Source organism: Myotis nattereri, assembly GCF_964212035.1.
Source record: "Myotis nattereri genome assembly, chromosome: 16".
Lineage (NCBI taxonomy): Eukaryota > Metazoa > Chordata > Mammalia > Chiroptera > Vespertilionidae > Myotis > Myotis nattereri.
Genome location: NC_138091.1, coordinates 55,753,516 through 55,776,145, shown reverse-complemented (window position 1 = coordinate 55,776,145; position 22,630 = coordinate 55,753,516). Strand labels below are relative to the sequence as shown.

At 69.9% G+C, this 22,630-nt stretch overlaps 2 protein-coding genes across 2 annotated transcripts in view; both read right to left on the bottom strand.

Annotated features, from left to right (window-relative positions):
• Window positions 1-4,855: 4,855 nt before the first annotated feature.
• Window positions 4,856-10,321, bottom strand: CHMP6 (charged multivesicular body protein 6). The gene is made up of 8 exons (XM_081108842.1): window positions 10,206-10,321; window positions 8,507-8,616; window positions 8,139-8,226; window positions 7,717-7,803; window positions 6,593-6,658; window positions 6,280-6,360; window positions 6,072-6,123; window positions 4,856-5,575 (listed from the first exon to the last, which is right to left on the bottom strand). The coding sequence occupies exons 1-8, from the start codon at window positions 10,266-10,268 to the stop codon at window positions 5,520-5,522; spliced, it is 603 nt and encodes a 200-aa protein (XP_080964968.1). The 5' UTR covers window positions 10,269-10,321; the 3' UTR covers window positions 4,856-5,519.
• Window positions 10,322-12,460: 2,139 nt separating this feature from the next.
• Window positions 12,461-22,630, bottom strand: part of RPTOR (regulatory associated protein of MTOR complex 1) — a 79,980-nt gene continuing 69,810 nt past the window's right edge. The window contains exons 27-34 of the mRNA XM_081110739.1: window positions 22,411-22,535; window positions 21,512-21,616; window positions 17,237-17,343; window positions 16,301-16,428; window positions 15,795-15,881; window positions 15,070-15,186; window positions 14,749-14,878; window positions 12,461-14,193 (exon numbers count right to left, since the gene is read on the bottom strand). Coding sequence (XP_080966865.1) covers window positions 14,125-14,193; window positions 14,749-14,878; window positions 15,070-15,186; window positions 15,795-15,881; window positions 16,301-16,428; window positions 17,237-17,343; window positions 21,512-21,616; window positions 22,411-22,535 — 868 coding nt within the window. The 3' untranslated portion in view covers window positions 12,461-14,124. The remainder of the gene's footprint in view (window positions 14,194-14,748; window positions 14,879-15,069; window positions 15,187-15,794; window positions 15,882-16,300; window positions 16,429-17,236; window positions 17,344-21,511; window positions 21,617-22,410; window positions 22,536-22,630) is intronic.

Below are 22,630 nucleotides of genomic sequence, written 5' to 3'. Positions count from 1 at the left end.
CGTGTCCTCCGCCCTGGGGGGCGGGGGGGTGACTGCGGGGGGCTGAGCCGACCGAGCCGGAGAACCGAGGCTGTGGGAGTGGAGCGCAGCGGGAAGGTGGAGGGAGGAGTGGGGTGAAGGCCTGGCCTCCCTCAGGCCTTTCCGGGCTGTGGACTGGCCTCCTCCTCTTAGGAAGTGGCCTAGAAAGTTCTAGAACTTCCCTCCTGGCCAGGCTGAGAGGGGGCCCAGGGGGCTCCCTAGGTGGGGAGGTGGGGGCCCATCGCCCAGGGCAGGGAGAGGCTCCCCAGCAGCAGCCCCTTACATAACCCGCCTCCAGAGGCTGCGGGGCCGTGGGAGGCCGCGTGGGGGGAGCAGGGGCGTGAACCAGCCTGAGCCTCGCCCGTGTTTCTCCCCAGTTGCATTTCAGCATCACCTGCGGCTGCCAGCTCCCCCACCTGCTGTGAGAGGCGCTGCCTGGCAGCAGATTTAAATAGCCAGGCAGGTGCGAGGCCTCGGGGAGCCCAGCCCAGGTGAGGCTGGGAGGGCCCGGCCATCCGGCGCTGGGCAGGGGGGGCGGGAGGGGCGGGCTGGGAGTTTGGGCCAAGCTTGGGGGCTAATTTGGGGGGGCGGGGTTGGGGGGAAGGAGCTGAAGGTAGGCAAGGAGCCCAGGCACCAGCTGGCACACAAACTGAGCTTGTGGGGGTTCTCCAGCGAGGGGGCCCCGAGGACGGGAGGCGAGGAGCCGCGTGCCCACAGCCGGTGCGGGTGGCGCCCCCCAGAGGCCGGTGCTGGGCTCACAGACTGGAGTCCGCGGCGCCTGCCCCTGAAACGCCGCGGGTGCTCCCATCACGGCTCCTGTCGCCCGTGTGGGGTCTGAGAGTTTTGGAGCCGTAAGGAACTCTTCCCTGGAACCTGAACCTGGAGGACACCCCGAAGCCAGCCTGGGGTGCCGCCGGGTCCTCCCGTCGCCGGGTCCTCCCGCAGGACACGCGGACCGCAGACCGAGCCGCCAGCCTTCGCTCCAGACGCCGCCACAGATGGTCTCGGCGGCGCCGCGTCTAATTCCGTGCTGCAGCCGCGCTGGCTCCTGTTCCCCGTGTTTATTTAAAGCCAGGTTTTAAAGTGTTGGCTTCAGCCCCGAAAGCTGACTTTTTCTTGCTGCAGATCCCAAAGCCCCACGGGGAAGCCCGAGCTCCCCAAGGGGACCGAGACCCGGGCCTGGGCCTGCGCCCACCTTGCCTGGGGGACGGTGCGGGGGGGGGGGGCCCTGTCCCTGTGCCCCGGCCACACGTAGGAGAGCCGGAACCCCCCCCCCCGCCGCCCTGACGGGGTGGGGCCTACAGCAGGGCCCCCCGGGCCCAGGGGTGTCCCCCGAGGCGGGATGTCTGCCTGCGACTGCGTGCACCTCCGCGTGGGGGAGGGGGGCCCGGCACCCACCCGCAGCTCCCCCAGAATGTGCTAGAAGGGTTGGGCGAGGCTGCGCAGGGGGAGGTGCAGCTGGCTGAGGCCAGGCTGGGGGACATCCCTGGGCGTGCAGTGGGGAACCCCAGGGCCAGGCCTGTGGGGAGCAGTGAGGCCCCCGAGCAGCCCTGGGCGGGGGGCAGGGTCGGCGGGCCCTGGGCGGGCAGCTGGGAGCAGATTCACACGGCAGCGCCCGCTCCCCGCTCCTGGCGCGTCCTCTGAAAGTGAGATGATTTCAAGAAAAATGGTTTCCGTGTTGAGCCTGGAAATCTCACGCCATCAGGCCCGTCTCCTCGAGCTGGAGGCAGCGCCTCTCGGAGGCTGGTGGGAAACTCGAGCTGCCGCCCCCCCCCCCCCCACGGCGTCCAAGTGCAGGGAAGGTCCATTGTGGGACCAGGTGCTGGGCAGACGGGCTCCTCGCAGCCAGTGGCCGACCTCCGACGGCGGTGGCCACCCCCCCATTTGCATGTTTCTCCGCAGGGCCCCCTCCTGTGGCCCGCGAGGCCCACGGGGAACCCGCCCGCCTCCACCTGCCCCAGGAAAGTAAGACCAGACTCTCCCGGGGACCAGGCTCCGGGCTGGCCCTCAGCCGCGGGCTGCACTGCGATGGGGGCCGGTGGGAAGGAGAACCGACACTCTCCCACCCGCCCGGCCCCAGAAGCAGGAGGCCTCGGCGCCCAGGAGCGGCCTGAAGGGGGCGGCGCCTGGGGAGCGGGGGAGCGGGTGGGGGTGGGGGGGGCCTCCTTGCCTGGCCCGGCGGCGAGAGGGGCGGACGCCCTGGGACAGAGTGAAGGCGGCCTGACCTGCCGCCCCGGACACTCTGGGTGGCAGCGGGGCCGGCCGTGGCCCTGGCAGGACCGTGCGGCCAGGCGGTGGCCCGGAGCCAGGGAGCCGGCTCAGCAACATGCCCGCAGGACAGGGGGGCGGACCCCACGCAGGAGGCTCTTCCCATGGGGGGCGGCTGCACCTGCCGGCCGGGCCACCTGTCCCATCCTCAGGCCACAGGAGAACTGGGTGTACCTGGGCCCTGGGGTCTCTGCCCATTTTGCCCCCTCCCCCCCCCCCCCCCCGCCCCGTGGGCCCCTGCTGAGACCCAGCCTCCCTCTGCCCTGGGCAGACCTGGGAGGGGACCGGCAGCCCCAGTGCTGACTGACAGGTTCCCGCAGAGGGTTCTCGACTCGAGGCCCCTTCTCCTCTGAGCCCAGCCCTCCCGAGGCCGCTCACCAAGGGAGCCTGTGCCCCCCGCCCCCCCGCGCCTCCCCCAGGGCTGCCGGTATCAAAGGCCTGACAATGTCACGCCTGTGGTTCCCGTCCAGCGCTGCGGGCGCCTCCTCATCGCTGCTCTCCCGAGTCCGCGTTGCCTGACTTCAGCAGCTTAATCCTGGCTGGTCCAGGCCTGGTTTTCTCTGAATGTCGCCTGTGTGGGGGTCGCTGAGCTTGTCGACTCTTAAATTGATGTCTTCCACCAAATTTGGGGAATTTCAGCCACTGATCCTTCGGGTGCTTTGCTCTGCCCCCATCTCCACGCCCTGGGGCTGACACCAGCTGGACCGTCCGCGGCCCCCCAGCCCCGCTCGCCTCCTCCGTGTCTCGTTCCTGTCGGGAGGCCGTCACCCGCCCGCAGGACACGTCCCGGCCTGACACGGCCCCTTGTTCTGTGCGGCTTCTGCTCCGCAGCCGAGACTTGCCCTTCCCGTGTGCGTAACCCACCGGGTGACAGCGACACCATCACCCGTCCGTCGCCCTGGAGTCCGCCCCTCCACCCCCCGCACCTGGCTCCCCGGGAAGCTGGTCACCTCGTCACCATCTTTGCGCGTCCGACTGGGGCTGTGAACGCGACACTGACTTTGGGTCGGGGTAATTCTCTGGGGAGCATGTTCTTGTTGGCTGCACACCCCGGGTCAGTTCGGCTCCGGGGTTCGGCCCGGCTCAGTGGATGCTGCCTGTCCCGTCCCCCAGTTCTCCTCGCAGAGCGGAGCTCCTCCTGCTGGGAAGACCCCGGGCCTGTGGGCATGTTTGTCCACAGGGCCCCCTGCGCCGGCCGAGCCCTGAGCCTGAGCGTCCTCCCCGCGGTGAGGGGCGCCCGCAGCCCCCGCTCTGGTCGCACCCACCGAGGCCTCGCAGCCTCTTTCCTGCATTTCAGCCGGCGGGTGGAGGCAGCCACCTGGGGGTGCAGCTCACCCCAGCGCTGTGGGCCGCGTGCTCGCTGAGCTGCGTAAACTGTCTGCACCCCGCGCACCGGGGGCTGGGCCGCAGAGGACCTGCACGCTGCATGCCTCCACCCACACAGGCCACCTGGGGCCGAGGGCACAGGCCTGGGAGACATCCGTCCGCAGCCTCTTAGTGGGGGAGCAGGGGTTCTCTCTGGACACAGTCCGTGAAATACGGGGCCACGACCCCTGTGTAGACAGATGTGTGCTCACGGAGTCCTTAGGCCGCAGCTGAGCTCCGGAGAAATGCCCTGATTTGGGTCCCACAGACACTTGGACGGGTTCCCTACGTCAGTGGGCTGGCAAGATGGCGAGGGGACAGTGCCGACATGTGCCGCAGGCACACGCTGTGACCTGGCCTGGGACAGACGTGGCCGGGGTGACCGGAGCGGGAGACACTGGGAGCCGTGAGCCCCTGACATGCCCACCCTCGTCCCTTTTTCACAGGGGCTGGCGAGCACTTGGGCACCACTGCTCCCAGGTCAGGCCCGAGGGCAGCCTCGCGCTCAGGTCCCGGGAGGCAGAGGGAAAGGACGGGCGCACCCTGCTGGTGGGGTCGAGAGGCTGGGGCCGTGTCTGTGCCCCCTCCCCCCCCCCAGGCCAGCCATTCCTTCCTGGCCTCCCGGGCCCAGAAACCAGGCTGCAGAGGGACAGGGTCCGGGGCTGCTCCTCCTTGTAGGTGGGGAAGCCCTCCTGAGTCCTGGCGACAGATGGCAGCTGCCACCACACGAGCAGGGGGCCCAGCAGCCAGATGGGCACTGGCGTTGCCGGTTCCTGCAAATCCCGAGCCCGGCAGGCAGAGCCCCCTGCTGGCAGAGGCGTGCACTGCACCTGCCGAGGATCCCTTCACCCAAGCACCTCTCCAGACCCAGCCCTGGTGCATCTGCAGGGAGGCCCCGAGGTGGGGTGCCCCCCACTGCTGCCTGCTGGCTCTCTGGGGCCGTGGGCGTCCTGCGCGCACATCAGGACTGAGACCGGCCACCCGTCGGGAGCCACACAGCACCTCTCGGTGAGGCTGCCCGTCACGCCCGAGGGAGACGGGGCCCAGCCCGCCTCCTGCCCACCGTGCGCAGAACCACCTTCCACCTGCCCAGCCCCAGCCCCGCTGTGACGCTGCCCATGGTGAGTGCCGTGAGGGTCAAGGGACACGGGCAGGTGGGGCACCTCTGGCCCACCCTCGCGCCCCCAGGCCATGAGGCGGCAGGTGTGCAGGACCAACTTTAATGGGGTGCTGCCTGGGGCTGGGAGCGAGACCCAGTGAGACTGTTGCTCCAGGTGGACGTGAGTCCGAAGTGCCCCCACCTCTTTGGTGGCCGACAGCGCGGAGTGGATGGGCCGGCAAGCCCTGGGTCTTGGCAGGTCCCCAGCCCCAGCCCCGCGGAGTCCCACGGGCACTCATCCCGGCAGCACCCGCTGTCATGTCCTTTCTCAGCAGGCCCGCAGGTGACGAGGGGTGGCCAGGGCTCCTGGAGCCATCGGTCCAGCAGGGACGCGCCCCGGCCTCCCTCCCCAAACGCAGACACAGAAGCGTGCTTCCACCCGAGCCCATAGGCAGCCAGCGGCCGGGAAGCCTGGTCAGGTGCCTGCTGCCTTGCCAAAGCCCCCGCCAGGGAATGCAGGGCCAGGCGAGGGACCAGCACCAGGCGAGGTGGCCGGCACGGCCTGTGGAGCCACAGCTGCAGAAGCCGCATTTGGCCGGAAGGTCTGACTGCTGCCACTTGATCCAGAAACGAGCACTAGGCAGCAACCCCCGCCGGGAGGCGCGTGGAGGCTCCCGGGCAGCGAGCCGTGTGCACCCGCGGCACCGCGGCCAGGCCGGCCGGGGCTCTGTGGGCCAGTCCCTGGGTCCCTGCAGGCCAGCAGGAGCTGTTAGGAGGCTGCCACCAGGTCCGCCTGCCGGGGCCGGGTCCTGACGGGGACTTTCTCTGTGGAGGAAACAAAAATGTTTGTCACGTTGACACTCCACAGGCAGAAGCTTCCAGAGGACAGAGGCGGCCAGGAGCCAGGTCCCAGGGCTGCAAGCCCTGCAAGAGGCTGCACAGCTCCCCGACGGGGACGGCAACGGCAGCGAGTCACAGAGAAGTCAGCGGGGCGAGGAGGGGAGCAGGCACTGGGCGGGGCCGGAGGACAGAGCTCCCAGGCGCTCGGAGAAGGAGCAGACGCGGGGCCAGCAGAGAATTGGAAGGTGTGAGCTGATGCCAGGGGCCGGCCGGCCCAGGCCCGACATTCCGAGCGCGCTGGCCCGGAGCCTGCACCGCTGAGCCGGCCTCTTCCCGCTCCCCCCTCAGACCCGCCTCTCCCCGGGTCAGCTCTCCCGCCGGGGCCAGGGCGAGGCCGGTGCTCATGGAGCCTGGACGGTCCTTGGCCAGAACCCTGCTCTGCTCAGAGCTGTGTCCCACGGGCCCAACAGGGAGCAGGTACCTGGCTTCTCCGGAAGGGGCTCCGAGGGCACCTCTGGGAGCTCGACCTGTTCCTGCAGGAGACGGAGGGGAGGCTGAGACCAGCCCAGGGCCGCCTCTGCCCCTCGGAGGGAAGGGCCTGGCGCCGCGTGCTGGCTGGGCCCTGGGTCCCGGTGCCGTGTGCTGGCTGGGCCCTGGGTCCCGGTGCCGCGTGCTGGCTGGGCCGTTACCTGCGTGATGGCGTCCAGCTCCTCCAGGATGGCGGCCTCGTCCTCCTGAGTGAAGCTCCCGGCCAGCAGCTCGTCTATTTGCTGCAGGAGGAGGGGCCGAGGTGGAGCGGGGGCTGGCCGGGCGGGGAAGCGGCCCATGGGGGGCAGCCCCGACTCAGACCCTCACCGAGAAGAGAGGCCACCACAGGCAGGGGCGGCGGGACCCCAGGGTGGCCCCTGGACAGTCACCGAGTTGGCAGCTGTCTCTGGGGCTGGGGGGAGGCGGGAGGCGGGCCCCACGGACACAGACACGGACACAGACACGGACACCTACCCGCTGGTACTCCACGGCCTCCTGCGTCTCGTCCAGCACCCGCTCCACCTCCTCGATGGACATCACCTGCAGGGACGGCGGGAGGGCGAGGCTCCTAGGCCTTTAGGGGCCTCCGGCAGGGGGGCCGCTGGTTCTCGGCCCCCGACCCCCCCGCCCCGTTCCTGTTCAAGTGGAGCCGGCCCAGAGGACACAACTCTTCCCAGAGTCCTCACCTGCCCTGACCCCGCTGACCTCTCACCTGCCCTGACCCCGCCGACCCCTCACCTGCCCTGACCCCGCTGACCTCTCACCTGCCCTGACCCCGCCGACCCCTCACCTGCCCTGACCCCGCCGACCCCTCACCTGCCCTGACCCCGCCGACCCCTCACCTGCGCCGACCCCGCTGGCCCCTCTCACTAGACCCGGCACCCGAAGCCACCCTGCCAGTTTCAGGGGAAAGGAAGTCAGAGGTGTAAAGCGTTTTCTCTGGGCAGGTGACCTCAGGGCAGCACCTGGGCTTGGCCGGCGGGCACATGGCCACACCTGCCCTCAGAAGAGCAGCATAGCCCTGGCCAGGGTGGCTCAGTGGATAGAGGGTCCCAGGTTCGATTCTGGCCAGGGCACGTGCCCGGGTTGTGGGCTCGATCCCCAGTGTGGGGCGCGCAGAGGCAGCCCATCCAGAGCAGCCGATCCACGGTTCTCTCTCATCACGGATGTTTCTCCCTCTCCCTCCTCTCTGACATCAACACAGACACACACACATTCTACAAAGCAGCCTGACCTGGCCCTCCGCCCGCCCCGCGCCCCCGCCCGTCCACTCACCAGGAGGGAGGGCAGGGTGTGGCACAGCCTCTCGGCCGCCCCCTCCTCACCAGCCAACCACCTGCCTCTGAGATGAGGCTGGTCACCTCCTCCAGGAAGCCCTCCTGTTAGCTCCCCCGGACTCTCCTCTGTGACGTTAGCACCTGTGGCCCCAGCCGCAGCGCCTGCCCATCGCCCTGCTCTCGGGGGACACGAGTCGGCCACCCTGGCCAGACTCCCTCCCGCAGCGACGGCCTCCCCACCCCGTCCACACCGGCCCCTCGTGGCTGGCCTGGTGCCGGCGTGGCCTCCGCGCTGTGTGGGGCCAGGCCCAGGGGACCCACCTGGTGCATCTTATTCAGACACTCGTTTCCGAACTTCAGCCCCTCGATCACCTTCATCTCGATCTGAGTGAACTCGATGCTCTGGACCTGAGGAAAGCCGCCCCGCCAGGTCAGCCGCCTCCGCCTCCTCGGCAGGATCAGGACGAGGCACCGGGGCCGCAGGCTGTGCCCTGCCCGCCCTTCCCGCCCTCCCAGAAGCTCTGGCAGCAGAGGGAGGGACCCCGCCAGCCCGGGACCCGGCCCGACCCCCCCCCCCACCAGAGTGGCCCAGCCCCAGCCACCCACCTGCGAGAGCCACCGGCCCCCACCCTCCCTCAAGCCCCTCGGGGTCCCGGCCTGAGCACTCCGAGAGGGAAGGCGCGTGTCAGCCCCAAAGGGGACTCCGCTGCCCCGGCCCCCAGCCCCACCCCGGCCCCGCCCACCATGGTCTCCAGGCTGGCGATCTGGTTTTCCGTCTTGTCCAGCAGCTGCTCCCGGTACCGCTTCTTCCTGAGCAGCAGCTTGGCCCGCCTGCAGAGGAGCCGGCGTGACCCAGCGCCCCCCGAGCCCGGCCCCCGCCCCCCGCCTGCAGAGGAGCCGGCGTGACCCAGCGCCCCCCCCAGCCCGCCCCCCGCCTGCGGAGGAGCCGGCGTGACCCAGCGCCCCCCGAGCCCGGCCCCCGCCCCCCGCCTGCAGAGGAGCCGGCGTGACCCAGCGCCCCCCCAGCCCGCCCCCCGCCCCCCGCCCGCAGAGGAGCCGGCGTGACCCAGCGCCCCACCCCCCCCCAGCCCGGCCCCCGCCGCGCACTCACTCCTTCCGGCCCTCGCGCAGGAGCTGCCGGGCCACCTCGCGCTCGCGCTCCAGCTGCTGCGCGACCCTCCGCTGGCACTGCCTCAGCTTGTCCCGCTGCTGCTTCAGTTGCTGCCGACACAGGCCCCGGACACAGGCCCCGGTGAACGCGGGCCCCGGACACAGGCCCCGGTGAACGCGGGCCCCGGACACAGACCCGGTGAACGCGGGCCCCGGTGCGGCCTGGCCAGGCTCCCCCTGCCTCCCGGCGGCCAGGGCGGTGTCCGGCGACGCTCCTGACCGCCAGGCGGGGTGGCCCGGGAGCCTAGTGGGGAGGCGGCCCCCCCGCCGGCCGTGCCCGCGTGCTGCTCTGAGCCACCGCCGCGGGCACCGAAGGCCAACTGCGAGGAGAGCGGGGCTCTGGGTCGGGTCGGGGGCTGCGGCCCCTCGAAGGCTGACGGTCACCCGCCCAGCAGCCGGCCCTGCCTCCGGCCTGTGGCTTAGCTTCCCCGCTCTGGTCACTTATGCGTCTGCGTGGACAACACGCGACCTTGCGGAGCCCCAGGGCCCCTGCGCAGCCCAGGGAGGAGGCCGGTCACTGTGCACCCGGAGAGGCCCTTCCCTGGCCACCGCCAGGGGGCGCCTGCGGACACGGGCATCGCACCTGCCGCCTGCGTCTCGGGGGCATCGCCCTGAGCCAGCGCGCCAGGGGGTGCGCGTCCCTAAGGCTCCGCACGGGGAGGAACCGGCCCCGTGCAGGCCCCCCGCTCCGTCTGCAGGGGCGCCCTCCCCGGTCGCTTTGGGGCCGGGCCCAGCACCCCGCACGCCCGGCCTGTGGTCGGTGGGGACGCGCGACCGTGAAAGGTGCGCGCTCTTCCCAGCTCCGGCCGCCGCCCTCCCTCCCGGGCCGGTAGCCAGCCCTGACCCGGCGGTGGCCACGCGGGAGGGCCGCCCAAGGGGGGCGCTGTGCAGAGAGGGGTCTCGGCGGACGGTCCCCCCCGCCTTCCACCCCAGGGAAACCCCAGGCGACGATGGGCAAGTGTGTGCAAAGGCCACGGCCCGTGCGGACCCCACGAGGCGACACCTGGCAGGAGACAGGCCTCGCGGAGAAGCCCAGCGGCCGGAGGCCAAGGGAGGGGGCGGCCTCGCTGTCCCGGGGCCGCGGCCCATTCTCCCGCCACGGCCGCGCCCGGGGCCGCCGTGCTTCCGGGAAGAACCGCCTGGAACTCACGGTTCCGGAAGCCCCGGGAGAAGAACCGCGTCACGGGAGTCACTTCCCTCGGGACAAAACCACGTCTTCGCGGCAGGAAACTTAGAAAAGCAGGAAAGCGCGGGTCGCGCTGCTCGGTCCAGCGCCCCCGGTTCTGCGCCCACGTCTCCTCTTCCCACGGAAACACTCCCACCCCGAGCGCCCCGGAAGCGGGAGCGCATCGCCGTCCCCATGGCAACGGGAGGCCCCGGAAGCAGATCCCGGCAGGGGCAGCTGGTGCCCGAGACCCGCTCGCGTCCCAGAGCCTGGGGGCCGGCGCCGGCCTCCGCACCGGAGCGAGGGCCCCGTGGCCTCGGGCGCAGGCCAGGCCTCCCCGACGGCTCCACCCGCGTCCCCGCCCGGCGCCCGCGGACCCGCGAGGGGAGCCGCCCCGCGAGCGTGGACTCGGGGACCGGGCGACCGCGCCCCGAGGCCCCTCCCCGGCCGGCCCGGCCCGCGCGCCCGGCCTCACCAGGATGGCCCTGTCCTGCTCCGTGACGCGGCTCTGCTTCTTGCGGCCGAACAGGTTGCCCATCGCGCCGGCCGCGCCCCCGCCTCCCTCCCGCCCGCCGCCGAGCCCGTCGCCCCGTCGCCCCGTCGCCCCGCGGACGCGTCGCAGCCCCGCCCCCGACGGCGGCCGCGCGGGGCCAGCACCGCGGAGCGCGACAGCGCCCCCTGCCGCCCGCGCGGGAGGTTGCAGTGCGTCCCCGCCGGTGCCCCGGGCGCACGGAAGGCACCGCCGCCGCGTCGGAGGCGCAGCAGCGCGGGGGGCGCCCCCCAGCTCCCCTGCCGCCGGGTGGGGCCGGAAGGCGCCCCGCCCCGCTGGCAGGTGCGAGCGCGCGGCTGGTGGCGGCTCCCTCCTCGGCGGTGACGCGGCCACGGTTTAGGCCCTTGGGGGGCGGGAGGGGGCCTCACACCTGAACCGACCACAGGGGACCCCTCCTCCCCGCCCCTCCACTGGGCAGCAGGCCAGGACTCCATCAAGTCCTCCCGCCAGGCCCCATCCACCAGATCTGGGGTTTTTGCTGATGAAGGTGGGGGTGCCGCCCCCTGACTGGCCCAGGCCCCCCTCCCCCGGCGGCTGGGGGTTGGCGGGGCCCTGGGGTTGGGGAGGCATCAGCTCAGCCTCCGTCTGCCTGTGCGTCTGTCCATGTGCCTCTTCTCACGAGGACGCGGTCACATGGGCGAGGGCCACGCGGACCTCTCTCTAACTTGACCTCTAGGGCGACCTCTGTCCAAATACGGTCGCCCCTGCGGTGCTGGGGGTGGGACGCCCACATGAATGAGGGACACACACACCTTCACCCCCAAGATCGTCACTGCATGACCTGCCGGTGGCTCGAGGGGACACGCGGGGCGGAGGGCCAAGGGCTGAGACGCGTCTTTAGGGGCCAGAGAGCCGGGTGACCGGCCGGAGGCAGCGCTCGGCGGCGGGTGTCCACCTCCCTGGAAGCCTCGCGCAGGCCAGGCCGGGCTGCGGCGGTCCCCAATGTGGCCACGCGGTGGCGCTGCAGGACCGGATGGCAGACACGCAGGGGCGGCCTGTGGCCAGGCTGCTGGGCGGTAACGAGCCACCCAAACGCGGCCCGGCCCCAGGGGTCGGTGGACACCAGGCTTGGCCAGCCCGGGACCCTCTCCCCTGCTGGACGGGCACCTAGACTCTCCGTCGGCCATCCTGACCCTTGAGGCCACGCCCCTCCCTCCGCAGGCAGCTCAGGGCGCAGGGCCATACCCGAGGTCTCTCCCCACGGGACAGGCGCTCCCTTCCACCCCAGCTCCTGGCTGAGGCCCCGGGGCATCTGGGTCCTGCCTGGAGGGCATCTAAGCCCCAGGATGGCCACGTGTGACCCGGAGCTGTGCTGGGCCACCCACGGCCGATGTGGAGCGGGCCCTGGAGGCCTGGGGCTCAGTGTCACCACAGGGTCCTGGAGAGGCTGAGGGGCAGAGCCCGTGGGGAGTGGGGGTGAGACTGGCTGTCGTGCTGCCTGGAGGAGGCGTCGTGGGCGATTGCGGAAGCTGGAGGGCAGGAACGCCGCTCTCCCGGGAGCTGCTGGAAGCCGAGACTCTGGGGGTGCTGGCCAGCGCAGGGGGGATCCGCTGCAGCAGGCACAGGGCTGCATGTGGCTCCACCCGGCCCTTCCTCCCGGTGCCCCTGGTCACAGCCCGCCTGGCCCCTCTCTGGCCCCCACTGCCCTGCCACTGGCTGCCCCTCGTCCCTTGGCCGGGGCAGCTCCTGCCCACCCCAAGGACCCTGCCTGGAGCCCCCAAGGAAACACACAAGCACCCAGGACCCCTCGCTGCAGCAGCACCCACCCGGCACGGGGGGCGGGGGGGGCTTCTCCCGGAGGCCAAGGGGCCTCCCAGTGGCGGTGCCGGGTGACCTCCCGCCCTGGGGGTCACTGGTGTCATGGGCAGCCCCTCACCACACCCAGGGCATCCACACCCTGCGGCCGCCACTGTCACCTCACGTCCCCTTCCCCGGCAGGTGGCACAGCCCTTTTCTGGGGGCTGCCCAGCCCCTGAGGTCAGGATCCTGACCCCCATTTCCTGTCACGGGGGGCGACAGAGCCTGTCCCCAGGCCTCCTCAAGAAGCCACTGCCCGAAGGTGTGAGGTGACTCAGGACCCGGCCTGCAGGCTGGCGACCCGTCTTCAGGCTCCCCCCCCCCCCCAACTGCTCATGCCCACGTGGCCCTCATGCCGTTTTCCCAAAAGACAAGCTGCCCTTCCCGCACGATTTCATCAGCGTTTATTGTCCGTCACCGAGCTCCCGGCCACAGGGCAGTCCTGCGTCCGTCCGTCTTCTCGAGTCTCATTGTGGTAGAATAAATAGGTAGTGGACCTTCGGGCAGGCTCCTGTGCCTGTAACTTCATGATTGAGTTTTCGCATCAGATCTGTGAAGACAGCCTCGCCGGGGGCAGCTCATGGTTTCGTCTCAAACAGAGCCACACACGAGCCTGGAACCTGGGGGGACCCGCTCCATCTGTCAGACACTCCAGGAGGTTGGGGGTCCGCGCTGGAGCGCCCGCGGACGCAGCGGGGGGCGTGGGACTTCTGTCCCAGAACCGTCTCCTGGCGGGAGCACGCAGGGCCGCGGGCAGGACCCTCCTGCGCCCGCCCGTCCAGCCCCAGTGCAGGCGCCAGCCCAGCACACCCAGGCCAGGCGGCCGCCAAGCCCCGCCCGCCAGGACGCGGCAGCCAGGCGACCTCCACGGGCGCTGGCGCTCACGCACATTCACGGTTATTGGCTTCTTGCTGGCAGAATGAGTGAAGCCACCTCGCTCCTCTACGAATAACCCTGATTCCCAAATGCGTTTCAAACATCATCATTGAGGTGGTTTTGAGTTCCAGGTGCCGTCTCCGCACACCCTCCCGGGCCTCCATCGGCCGCGGCTGCTGCTCCCCTGCCATGGCACTCACACACACAGACACGCACGTCTGCACATGCCTGTGCACTTGCACATCTGCACATGATTATGCACGTGTACACACGTGTATACACAGGCCTGTGCACTTGCTCACGCACAGACACGATACAGTGAGCAGTGAGGAGCTCTTATGCGTTATGGCTGCACAGTGGGGATAGGGACTGCAGACAAGATGTCGTCTAACCAGACACTCAGGCCTCCAGCTGTGCCTCCCTGCGTGCACGTGTGTGACACGTGTGTGGCATGTGTGCGAGCACAGGCAGGAAGATCACGGACCTGGCTGCCGCCCTTCAGGGAAACGTGCCCGTGGCCTCAGGCGGTGGCTGAGTCACCAAAGACCTGCCTCCTGCCCAAGGCTGCAGGCCCCTTCTCTAGGGACCTGGTAACAGGGGCCCAAGCTCGAACCCAAGGCCGCGCCTGTGCCGGAGGATGGCTGCGCTGTGGGGGGTGGATTGAGTCCAGGGAGTTGGCGGGAGGCCCAGGTGCCAGCTCCTCCATCTCCTCGGTGCTGGTCTCGAACCCCAGCCCTCCCGCGGCTCGGAGCTGTCCCTGTGCACAGCGAGGCTGCGGCCGGCTGGGCACCCCCTGCTGGTGCGTGGCCGGGCTGTGCCGGCCCAGGGACCCAGGCGGCTGAGCCTGGAGAAGCCGGGTCCGTCTCGGAGCTCGTGGAGCTCAGGCTTGGGTCCCGTGGAAAATAAAACGAGTGTTTCCACTTCAAAACTCTCGGAAGAAAGGACAGGACAGGGAGGACGGGAGGAGCGGCGCCGGCGCCTCGGCCTCAGGCCGCGTCTCAGCGGGAAGTGACCGTGACATCACACCATCACGCTGCGGGGGGGACTTCATGGGCCACGGCGCCACAGCGAGGACAGACAGGCAGACAGCGCAGCCCGGAGCCTCACAGCCAGGCCAGGACCTGTCCGGGCAGCGGCCCCTCTGTGCATGCGGCCTGGCCCGCGGGCGCCGCTATCTGATGCGCTTCTCCACGGAGTACACGGACATGTAGTAGTCGTTGCTGCCCACGGCCAGGTGAGGCTGCGAGGAGAGGGGGCGGGTGAGCGGGTGAGCGGGCCCAGGGGGGGCAGGTGCAGACGGGGCTGGGGCTGTGGCTTCCAGCAGAACCGTGCCCCCTCCCCCACAGCTGGAACCCCCAAGCTGCCTGGTCCCTGAACCTCTCGGGGTTGCCCCAGGGATGCTCTGGGGATCCAATGGCGTGTGTTTCGGCAGAGCCGCATGCTAGCCTGTGACTGTGTGGATGCCTGTACACAGGACAGGCACGGGTCACGTGTGTGCGTGCATGTGTGTGTGTGCATGGGTGTGTGCGCATGTGTGTGCGCGCGTGCGCGCGCATGCATGTGGTTGCCCAGAAGACTCCTCAGGGGCAATTCCTCCAGGGTGACATTAGTGCAGGTCAGAGGTGACGGGAGGGGGGGTGTCTCACGTTACTGCAGCCGGGCCCCTCCCGAGGACGGGGGTGCTGCCTGAGGGGCGGGGGTGGGGGGCCCAGGAAGGTGGGGGGCATGGCTGCAGCCCACCCGCTCGCTGCTGGCGCTCAGGGGCCCCGGTCCCTCCCGCCGGGCGGGGACAGACCCAGTGTGGGTGGAAGGCCAAGCAGCTGATGGCGCCGACGCGCTGGCCCATGAAGCCGTCGTAGTACTTGATGCTGTTGATGAGCTCCCCGGTCCCGCTGTACACAGCGGTGAACTGGTTCACGGAGCCGCTGCAGGGGCAGAGGCGGGGTTGTCAGCGCCTCCTCCAGGGGCGGGGCCGGGAGGGCGGGGTCTGCAGGGACGGGCCCAGCCTGCGGGGGGGTGGGGGGGGGGGCGCGGGGAGGGCAGGGTCTGCAGGGACAGGCCCAGCCTGCGGGGGGGGGGGGGCGGGGGGGGCGAGCAGCAGGGGCTGGGCACCTACCAGGCGATGAGGTTGGCCTGGGGGTGGATGTCCAGGGCCGTGAGCCCCTTCACGATCTGCAGCACGCTCACGGACTCCGGCATCCGCGGGTCGAAGAAGCGCACGTCCCCGTTCACGCTGCCGAGAGGGGTCGCGGTGAGGGGAGGGGAGGCCGGCCCGCCAGCCGGGACGGGCACGCGGAGGCTGCCTGGCGCCTCCTAGGCCCTGTGAGGCCCACCCACGACCCCGGCTGCCAGGCCCCGCGGGAGCAGCGAGGCCGCCGCAGGGCAGAGCGGGGGAGCGAGCAGTTGCTGCGTTCTGTCCCCGGGGAGGGAGCGGGCTGTGGGGACGGGGGGTGGGGGGGGGGGCGCTCTCCCCGGCCCGGCCCGTGGGTGTCATTCCAAGAGCCACGCTCTGTGTTTACGATCACAGGGCAGACGGCGACCGTGACAGTAAATGACATCTGTTGTCCCTTTAACGGCAAGTGAATGTTCGCTGCTCTCAGCACAGGAGGGACCGGAGGCCGAAACCGGGCTATGGGTGGACGACTGTGGCTCAGGCAGGGACCCCACAGCCAGGCGCCAGCGGAGGGCCTGTGCGCACTGAGGGGCGAGCCTCCCACCTGCTCCCTGCACCCCGGCCGCTCCAGCGGGGGGACCGAGCCAGCCCTGCTGTGCGGGCGCCACCGCGGCTGGTGGGCACCGGGACGTTCCCAGCGGGAAACCTGGCAGCTGCCCAGCCGTTACCTGACGCTCACGATGTGGCCCTCGGGGCGCTTCTGCAGGCAGGCCTTCACCACCCAGGCCGTGTGCTCCCGGAACGTCATGACGCGGCTGCGGGCAGAGTGGGGGACACAGGTCAGAGCCCCAGGCAGGCAGGCGGGGGACGCGGGACCAGGGTGCAATGTGCGCTGTCATTGGGCCGGTGGCGGACAGCGGACACCAGCTCCTCAGCACCCACACAGGTGCCCTCACCGGCTCATCGCCTGCCCCACCAGCGCCCATGCACGTGGTCCCAATGCCACAGCTGCTCACGTGCGACACAGAGGGGTAGTCAGCAGCCTCCCCGGGGAACAGCTCGGGAGGCAGCACCTGGACCCGGGCCCGCCTCCCATGGCCCGTCCACACTCACAGGGTGTGAGGCCTCTGCAGTGCCCTGGGCCCTGGGCTCACTTCGTCCGAGCCCAGCAGCCTGGCAGAGATGTGACCATGGGCCCCAGGGGCACCGGGTGGGTCGGGTGCAGCCGCATTACCATTCGCTGAGGGCCATCCTCCGGTCGTAGACGCGGACGGAGCCGTCCCCTAGGCCGGCCACGATGAGGGACCGCTGGGAGTCGCAGGACAGGCTGGTCACGCAGCTGTCAGCGCCCGTGGGGATGTCCTAGGGCCGAGCGCAGAGACCGGTGAGCACCGCAGTGGCTGGGCGTGCCTGCCGCCGGGCCAGGGACTGCGCCTGCTCCACCGGGGAGGCGATGGAGCCCGCGGAGCCCAGGAGACCTGCAGGGCCGCTGGGAATGGAGTCAGGCCACTGGGGCCCCAATGACAGGCCGCACCAGGGCCCAGCCGGGAGCCACGCCGAGATGTGATCCCTGGGTCGCAGCCGGCAAACAGGCTGGTAACTGAGCCAATTAAACTTCCCAACGCCTCCCTCTTTCCTGGAAAGAAAGACGAGCCCTTGGGCAGTCGGAGCATTAGCTCTGCTGGAACGCCAGCTGTCAGGGAGGGCCTAGGCCCTAGGGGAGCTCCCGGCCCACACAGCACCCGCCCTCATCTTGGCCGCTGTAAGTGCAGGAGGAGCAGAGAGAGAGGGTGGCGCAGGGAGGGGCAGAGCCTTCAGCCCTGGGGGTCGGGCCGGCACCTCCCCGGAGGGCCAGACAAACCCATGTACTCCGGTCCCTTTAACAGGGACAGTAAAAGGGACTTTAGGGAGCACAGAACCCGGTCACTAGTCCCTGGCTGCTCGGTGATCAGCATTTGGGATGAGCAGGGTCGGCCGGGCTGTCACGCTGGGCAGGCGCCGCCCTGTGACCCGATCCCGATGCCCGCGGGTCTGAAGGCTCCCAGTGCCCAGGCCCCCTGTCCCCGCCCCCCCCACCGGTCACTGACATGTCACAGCTGCTCAGTGACCTCATTGTGGGTTTTCTGCAGGGAGGGCGTGGCGGGAGGAGGCGGGGACCCCGAGCGGTCACCTGCACTTTCATCTCGCGGTCCGTGTCCCAGATCCGCACGATCCGCACATCCCCCGAGCTCATGAGGAGGCCGGTCTCCTGCTCCCAGTCCACCACCATCCCAGCACCTGGGGACAGACGGGCACAGCCTCATCTGGGAGCTCTGGGCAGACGCCACCCCGGCACCCAGGACCCAGACCCACGCAGGCTCGAGCCGGGGCTCCCGGTGCACCCGTCCTGGGCAGGGCAACAGATCCCTGCGGCCCAGGCACTGCCAGAGGGACAGGTCCCCCTCGGACTCTGTCCAGGATCCCTGGGCACGGCCGCTGGGAGCTCGGGGCCTGCGGTGCCTGCCGTGGGCAGGAGCCGGCAGTGCTTCCCGAGGCTGGCCGGGCACCGGGCCGGGAGCCGCCTTCCCCACGCCGGACGGGACAGCGGACGAGCGACTACGGCACTGAGACCTCACGGGAGGACTCTACTGAGGATAAGATTTAATGTGTTGTCGTTAACCCTCACCTGAGGGGATTTTCCCCACTCAGAGAGAGAGAGAGAGAGAGAGAGAGAGAGAGGAACATCAGCTTGAGAGACACTCTGACCAGTTGTCTCCGGCAGCGCCCTGAGCGGGCCGGGATTGACCCCTCAACCCCGCGGCCCTGGGCTGACACTCTAACCACTTGGCCACACTGGGGGCAGAATAAGATTTACTTTTAAATGTTTAGTTGCAAACGTTTTAAACACAGAGAAGAACACGGTAGAAACCCTGGTACCCACCGCCCTGATCTCACAGTTGCTAACATTTTGCTTTTTTTTTTTGAGAAGTTTTTAATGCCGGGAGCCTCCCTTGGCTGCTCCGTCCTGGGACGAACCTCCCCCAGGCAGGCACCTCCCAGGGGTCACCTGAAACGGGGCCTCTGCCTGCGGAAGCCTCTCACATACACACAGCCGCTCCCCCTCCCGGGCTGCAGTGCCCGCCCACCGAGGCCCCCAGGCCTGCGTCCTGCCTTCCAGACGCGGTGGGCGGAGAGCGTCCCCGAGGGACGGTCCTTCCTCTGGGCGGCCCCGTGGCCTCGTCTCCTCCCCCCTCACGCAGGCTTCCCGGTAAGAGCTCTCAGCCCTGCGCGGTGAGTCCCAGGGCCCGCAGGTGCTTCTGTTCTCTCCCAGGGACACGCGGCCCATGCTGTGCTGCCTGCCATGAAGAACGAGCCACGAAACAGAGGACAGTCGCTGGGAGGCTGCTCAGGCCCTGGCCCCGGACAGGAATCACGTGTCCCCCAGGCCGGGGGCTCCGTTGGTTGGAGCATCGCCTGTGCACCGATCCCTGGCCGGTCCCTGGCCGGGGCACATGTGGGGGCAACCAGGCTGTTACTCTAAGAACCGATACCGACGCTCCTAGAAAAAGACTGACACTGCTGCCTGGTGGTAAGGCTCCGCCTCTTTGTGAGTCACCACGTGGTGACGTGAAACGCACACAAAGCCCTCGCCGGGCGCTGGGCTGGGACAGGGCAGCACCGCACCCGCAAGCGCTACGAAGCTGCAAGTCGCAGACGCCCCTAGAGCCAGAGTCCCAGTGGGACCTGCCGCCCAGCCTCCTGTGTGGGTGGCGCTGCCCCCACCCAGCCCCTCAGCACCCTCCCCATCTCCTCCTGGGACACCATGCCCTCAGCACCCTCCCCGTCTCCTCCTGGGACACCATGCCCTCAGCACCCTCCCCGTCTCCTCCTGGGACACCATGGCCTCAGCACCCTCCCCGTCTCCTCCTGGGACACCATGGCCTCAGCACCCTCCCCGTCTCCTCCTGGGACACCATGGCCTCAGCACCCTCCCCGTCTCCTCCTGGGACACCATGCCCTCAGCACCCTCCCCGTCTCCTCCTGGGACACCATGCCCTCAGCACCCTCCCTGTCTCCTCCTGGGACAGCATCTGATGGGGCTTCCGCCCGCCGAGCCAGGCTCCCCAGGCTGTTCTCGCCCTCAGTCCTCAGCCCTCAGCCCGCTGCTGCCTGCGCTCAGGTGCTCGTCAAGCCGTGCGGGCTTCTCCTTTGGGAACAGAGGCTGCCAGAGGCCCTGAGTGAACGTCTCGGGGGAAAAGGTTCTGTTTCGACAATTTTGGTGGGAAAAACCTCGCCCTGGAGCATCTGCTCTGGGACACAGCGTGTGCGCCCTGGGTCTGGGCCTGGGGCCTGGGGGGGCGGCCGAGGCCCTCGCCAGCAGATGGAGACGTGCTGTTCCCATTCCTGGGCCAGTGGGCGTGGCTTGGAGAGGACAGAGAATGCGGACCCTCCATGAACACAGGGGGTGAGATGTGGAGCCGCTGGGCTGGAGCCCCCACCTGCGGAGGGAGGAGGCCCCGGAGGGCGGCCCTAGGGCGGCTGCCTCTGGACTGGGATTCGGCTCAGGGCTCCCGCTCCCTGACGCGCCCAGGGCAGCGGGTGCTCTCCGGCTAACGTCCTTGTATTGGACGGATCGGTGCGGATGGAACGAGGGAGAGCCCAGCCCTGACCCTCTGCCGCCCCGAAGGGCACCGCAGGCGCGGGGACAGGCGCCAGCAGAGAGGGCAGCGCCCACCGGCCCTGGGCGGCCGCGGGGCAGAGGGCACTCACCTCCCTGCTTACTGTGGTCAAGATAGATGGAGACCTTTCGGGCCAGACCTGCGAGGAGACAGGGACGTGGTCTGATGGAAGGCGAGCGGCCAGGCGCACTGACCCAACCAGACTGACCGACGGCTCAGAACACCAGGCCGCAGGGAGGGGAGGGGAGGTTCAGGTGGAGGAGCCGGCCTCGCCGCGCCTGCTGACCGGGCAAGCGTTCACCTGACTAACGCCCCCCTTGGTCAGTAGGGCTTTGCCTCCAAACGACCTGTGTCTGGACGGGAGGTGGGAGGTGCTGTGGCCACTGAGATGGGACCTCACACGGCACCGCACGTCCCTGTGCGCGGGGCTGGGAATCGCCTCCGTGCCGATGGGTGGCCGGGGGGGGGGGGGGGGGGCGGTCCCAGAGGTGGGGACGAGGGGACGTTTCGGGGAGGTTAGTGGCCAGAAACACACATCGTTAGTGCGGCCAACATGGCAGGAGCTGCCCAGCGGCTGCGCCAGGAGGCAGAGGGGGGCGGGGCGGCAGGGCCCCCGGAGACGGCGCTGGGCAGTCCTAGGTACAAGGCGAGGCCGAGACAGGGCCCGTCCCCGTCAGCTCCCGCCAGGCCTGCAGGGGCCCAGGCGACAGGGAACGGCTGTGTGGCAGGTGGGTGCATGGCTGACAGTTTGTTTCTGAAAAGCATGGCTACGATTTAAACACACGCCCGTGCTGCCGGCCTGGAGCCGTCCCTGCTGGCAGCCAGGTGCCCGCTCCGGAGTCGCCTTAAGGCGCTTGGACGGGGTGGGGGGAGGAGACAGGAGGGGGTAGGACAGGAGGGGACAGAGTGTGGACGGTGGGGGTGGGGGGTGGAGCAGAGAAGCCTCTGGCAGCAGCAGCACCGGGCAAGGGAGGGAGACAAGGGCCCCGGGAACCCAGACCCTGACAGCCTGACCCCAACCTGAACGTCTCTGCCGCGGGGCACAGCGAGCTGTGAGCCGAGGCCTCGGGACCCTTGCGATCCCTGACCTGCCTCCTGGAAGGGCAGCAGGCAGGCCTGGCACCCACTGCGCATGCGGCCGGGCGCCCCCACCCGACAGGCAGCGTGCAGAGCTGTGCCTGTGGGGTTGCGGCCAGCGCACCCTCAGCACAGGGCGGGGCCAGGCCAGCGCACCCTCAGCACAGGGCGGGGCCAGGCCAGCGCACCCTCAGCACAGGGCGGGGCCAGGCCAGCGCACCCTCAGCACAAGGGGGCCAGGCCAGCGCACCCTCAGCACAGGGGGGCCAGGCCAGCGCACCCTCAGCACAAGGGGGCCAGGCCAGCGCACCCTCAGCACAGGGGGGCCAGCCCAGCGCACCCTCAGCACAGGGCGGGGCCAGCCCAGCGCACCCTCAGCACAGGGCGGGGCCAGCCCAGCGCACCCTCAGCACAGGGCGGGGCCAGCCCAGACACAAGCACACGCTGGTGACCACGGCACACTCACCCCACAAGGGGGATTAATTTGGGTACAAAGAGCACAGAACGCAGTCCCCCAGCCCTGTCAGCTTTTCCCAGCGACACCCCCGCCAGCCAGGGATGAGGCTGAGGACAGGTGCACGCAGGCCAGGGACGCCCCAGGTCAGAGGTCAGCCAGACGGCCCCTGCACCGCCGCCTCTCCCAGGCAGACGCGCTTGTGGAGACGGAGAAGCGGCCGGCTCGCGGTTCCAGGCTTGGCCTTGACACTGACCTCGGTTCGTTGGCAGCATGTCCGAGAGCCCCTGCCACGCCGTCACCATTTCTGGATTCTTTTCCAAATCAGCAAAATTCTTCCAGACTCTGATGGCGCCGTCATCTTGGGGAGAGGAGAGACGGCGGTCAGCATGCAGGCCTGGCTCCCTGGCACGAGGAGGAGCACGAAGATGCCCCGCGCCTCGTGGAGGCCTGGTGGGAGCAGCGCCACCAGCAGGCTGTCCCCGTGGGCGCGCCCTCCCGAGGGGCCAGGGACCTTTGGGAGGAGCGATCAGTCCGGGGCCAGCCCTTCTGTCCCAGGGCTCAGAGCCCGGGGAGGACGCCCACCTCCTCCCTCACCCCAGCTCCACGCTCCCCCACGACCTCTGCCCTCTGGGATGGAGGTGCTGGTAGATGGGCAGCGGCTTCTTAAGCCAGAAGCAGAGCCGTGTCTGAAGTGCTGTGGGAGGTGACGGTTCGCCAGGCGGCTCAGTGGGCAAACCAGGCTCCAGGGTGAGGCCGCAGTGCCAGCATTTAGACCAAACGGGAGAGTGGGACCCGCCGCTGGTGTGGGTGACTGGAGGGACCGTGAGGTCGCCACCAGGCAGAGGGCCCCTGGCGACCCGTCTTCCTCCACCTCGCCTCGCGGGGGCTGCGTGGACAGAGGCTGCGGCGCCTTCCTGGGCAGGGACGAGCGGGTCCCAGAGGCGGACACCCTCCCTGGGCCCGACCGGCACTGGGCACGGCCCCCGCTTCTGTGAGGGAAGCCCTTTGCCTCAGAAGCCTCCCGACTCCGGGGACAGTGGCCTTCGCTGTGACTGAGGACGGCCCCTCTGCCAGCGAACGGCCAGGGTCCGAGGAAGCTGTACCACGCGCTGTCTCCAGGCCCCCAGGCCGGCCCCGCGCGCACACGCTCACCTGTGGCCGTGAGCAGCAGCGAGCAGTCCTGGCCGTTGAGGTACTCCATGGCGGTGACCCGCGTGTACCGAGGGTTCCCGTTGTGGAAGTAGTCCAGCTTCTCCCCTTTCTCCCAGTCCCAGAAGCTCCAGGGAGCAAGAGAGGGACACGATGGAACCGGGGACGCCGCCTCCAGGACGGCCGTCATGGCCACCCTGCGTCCACCCCCCCCCCCACTGGT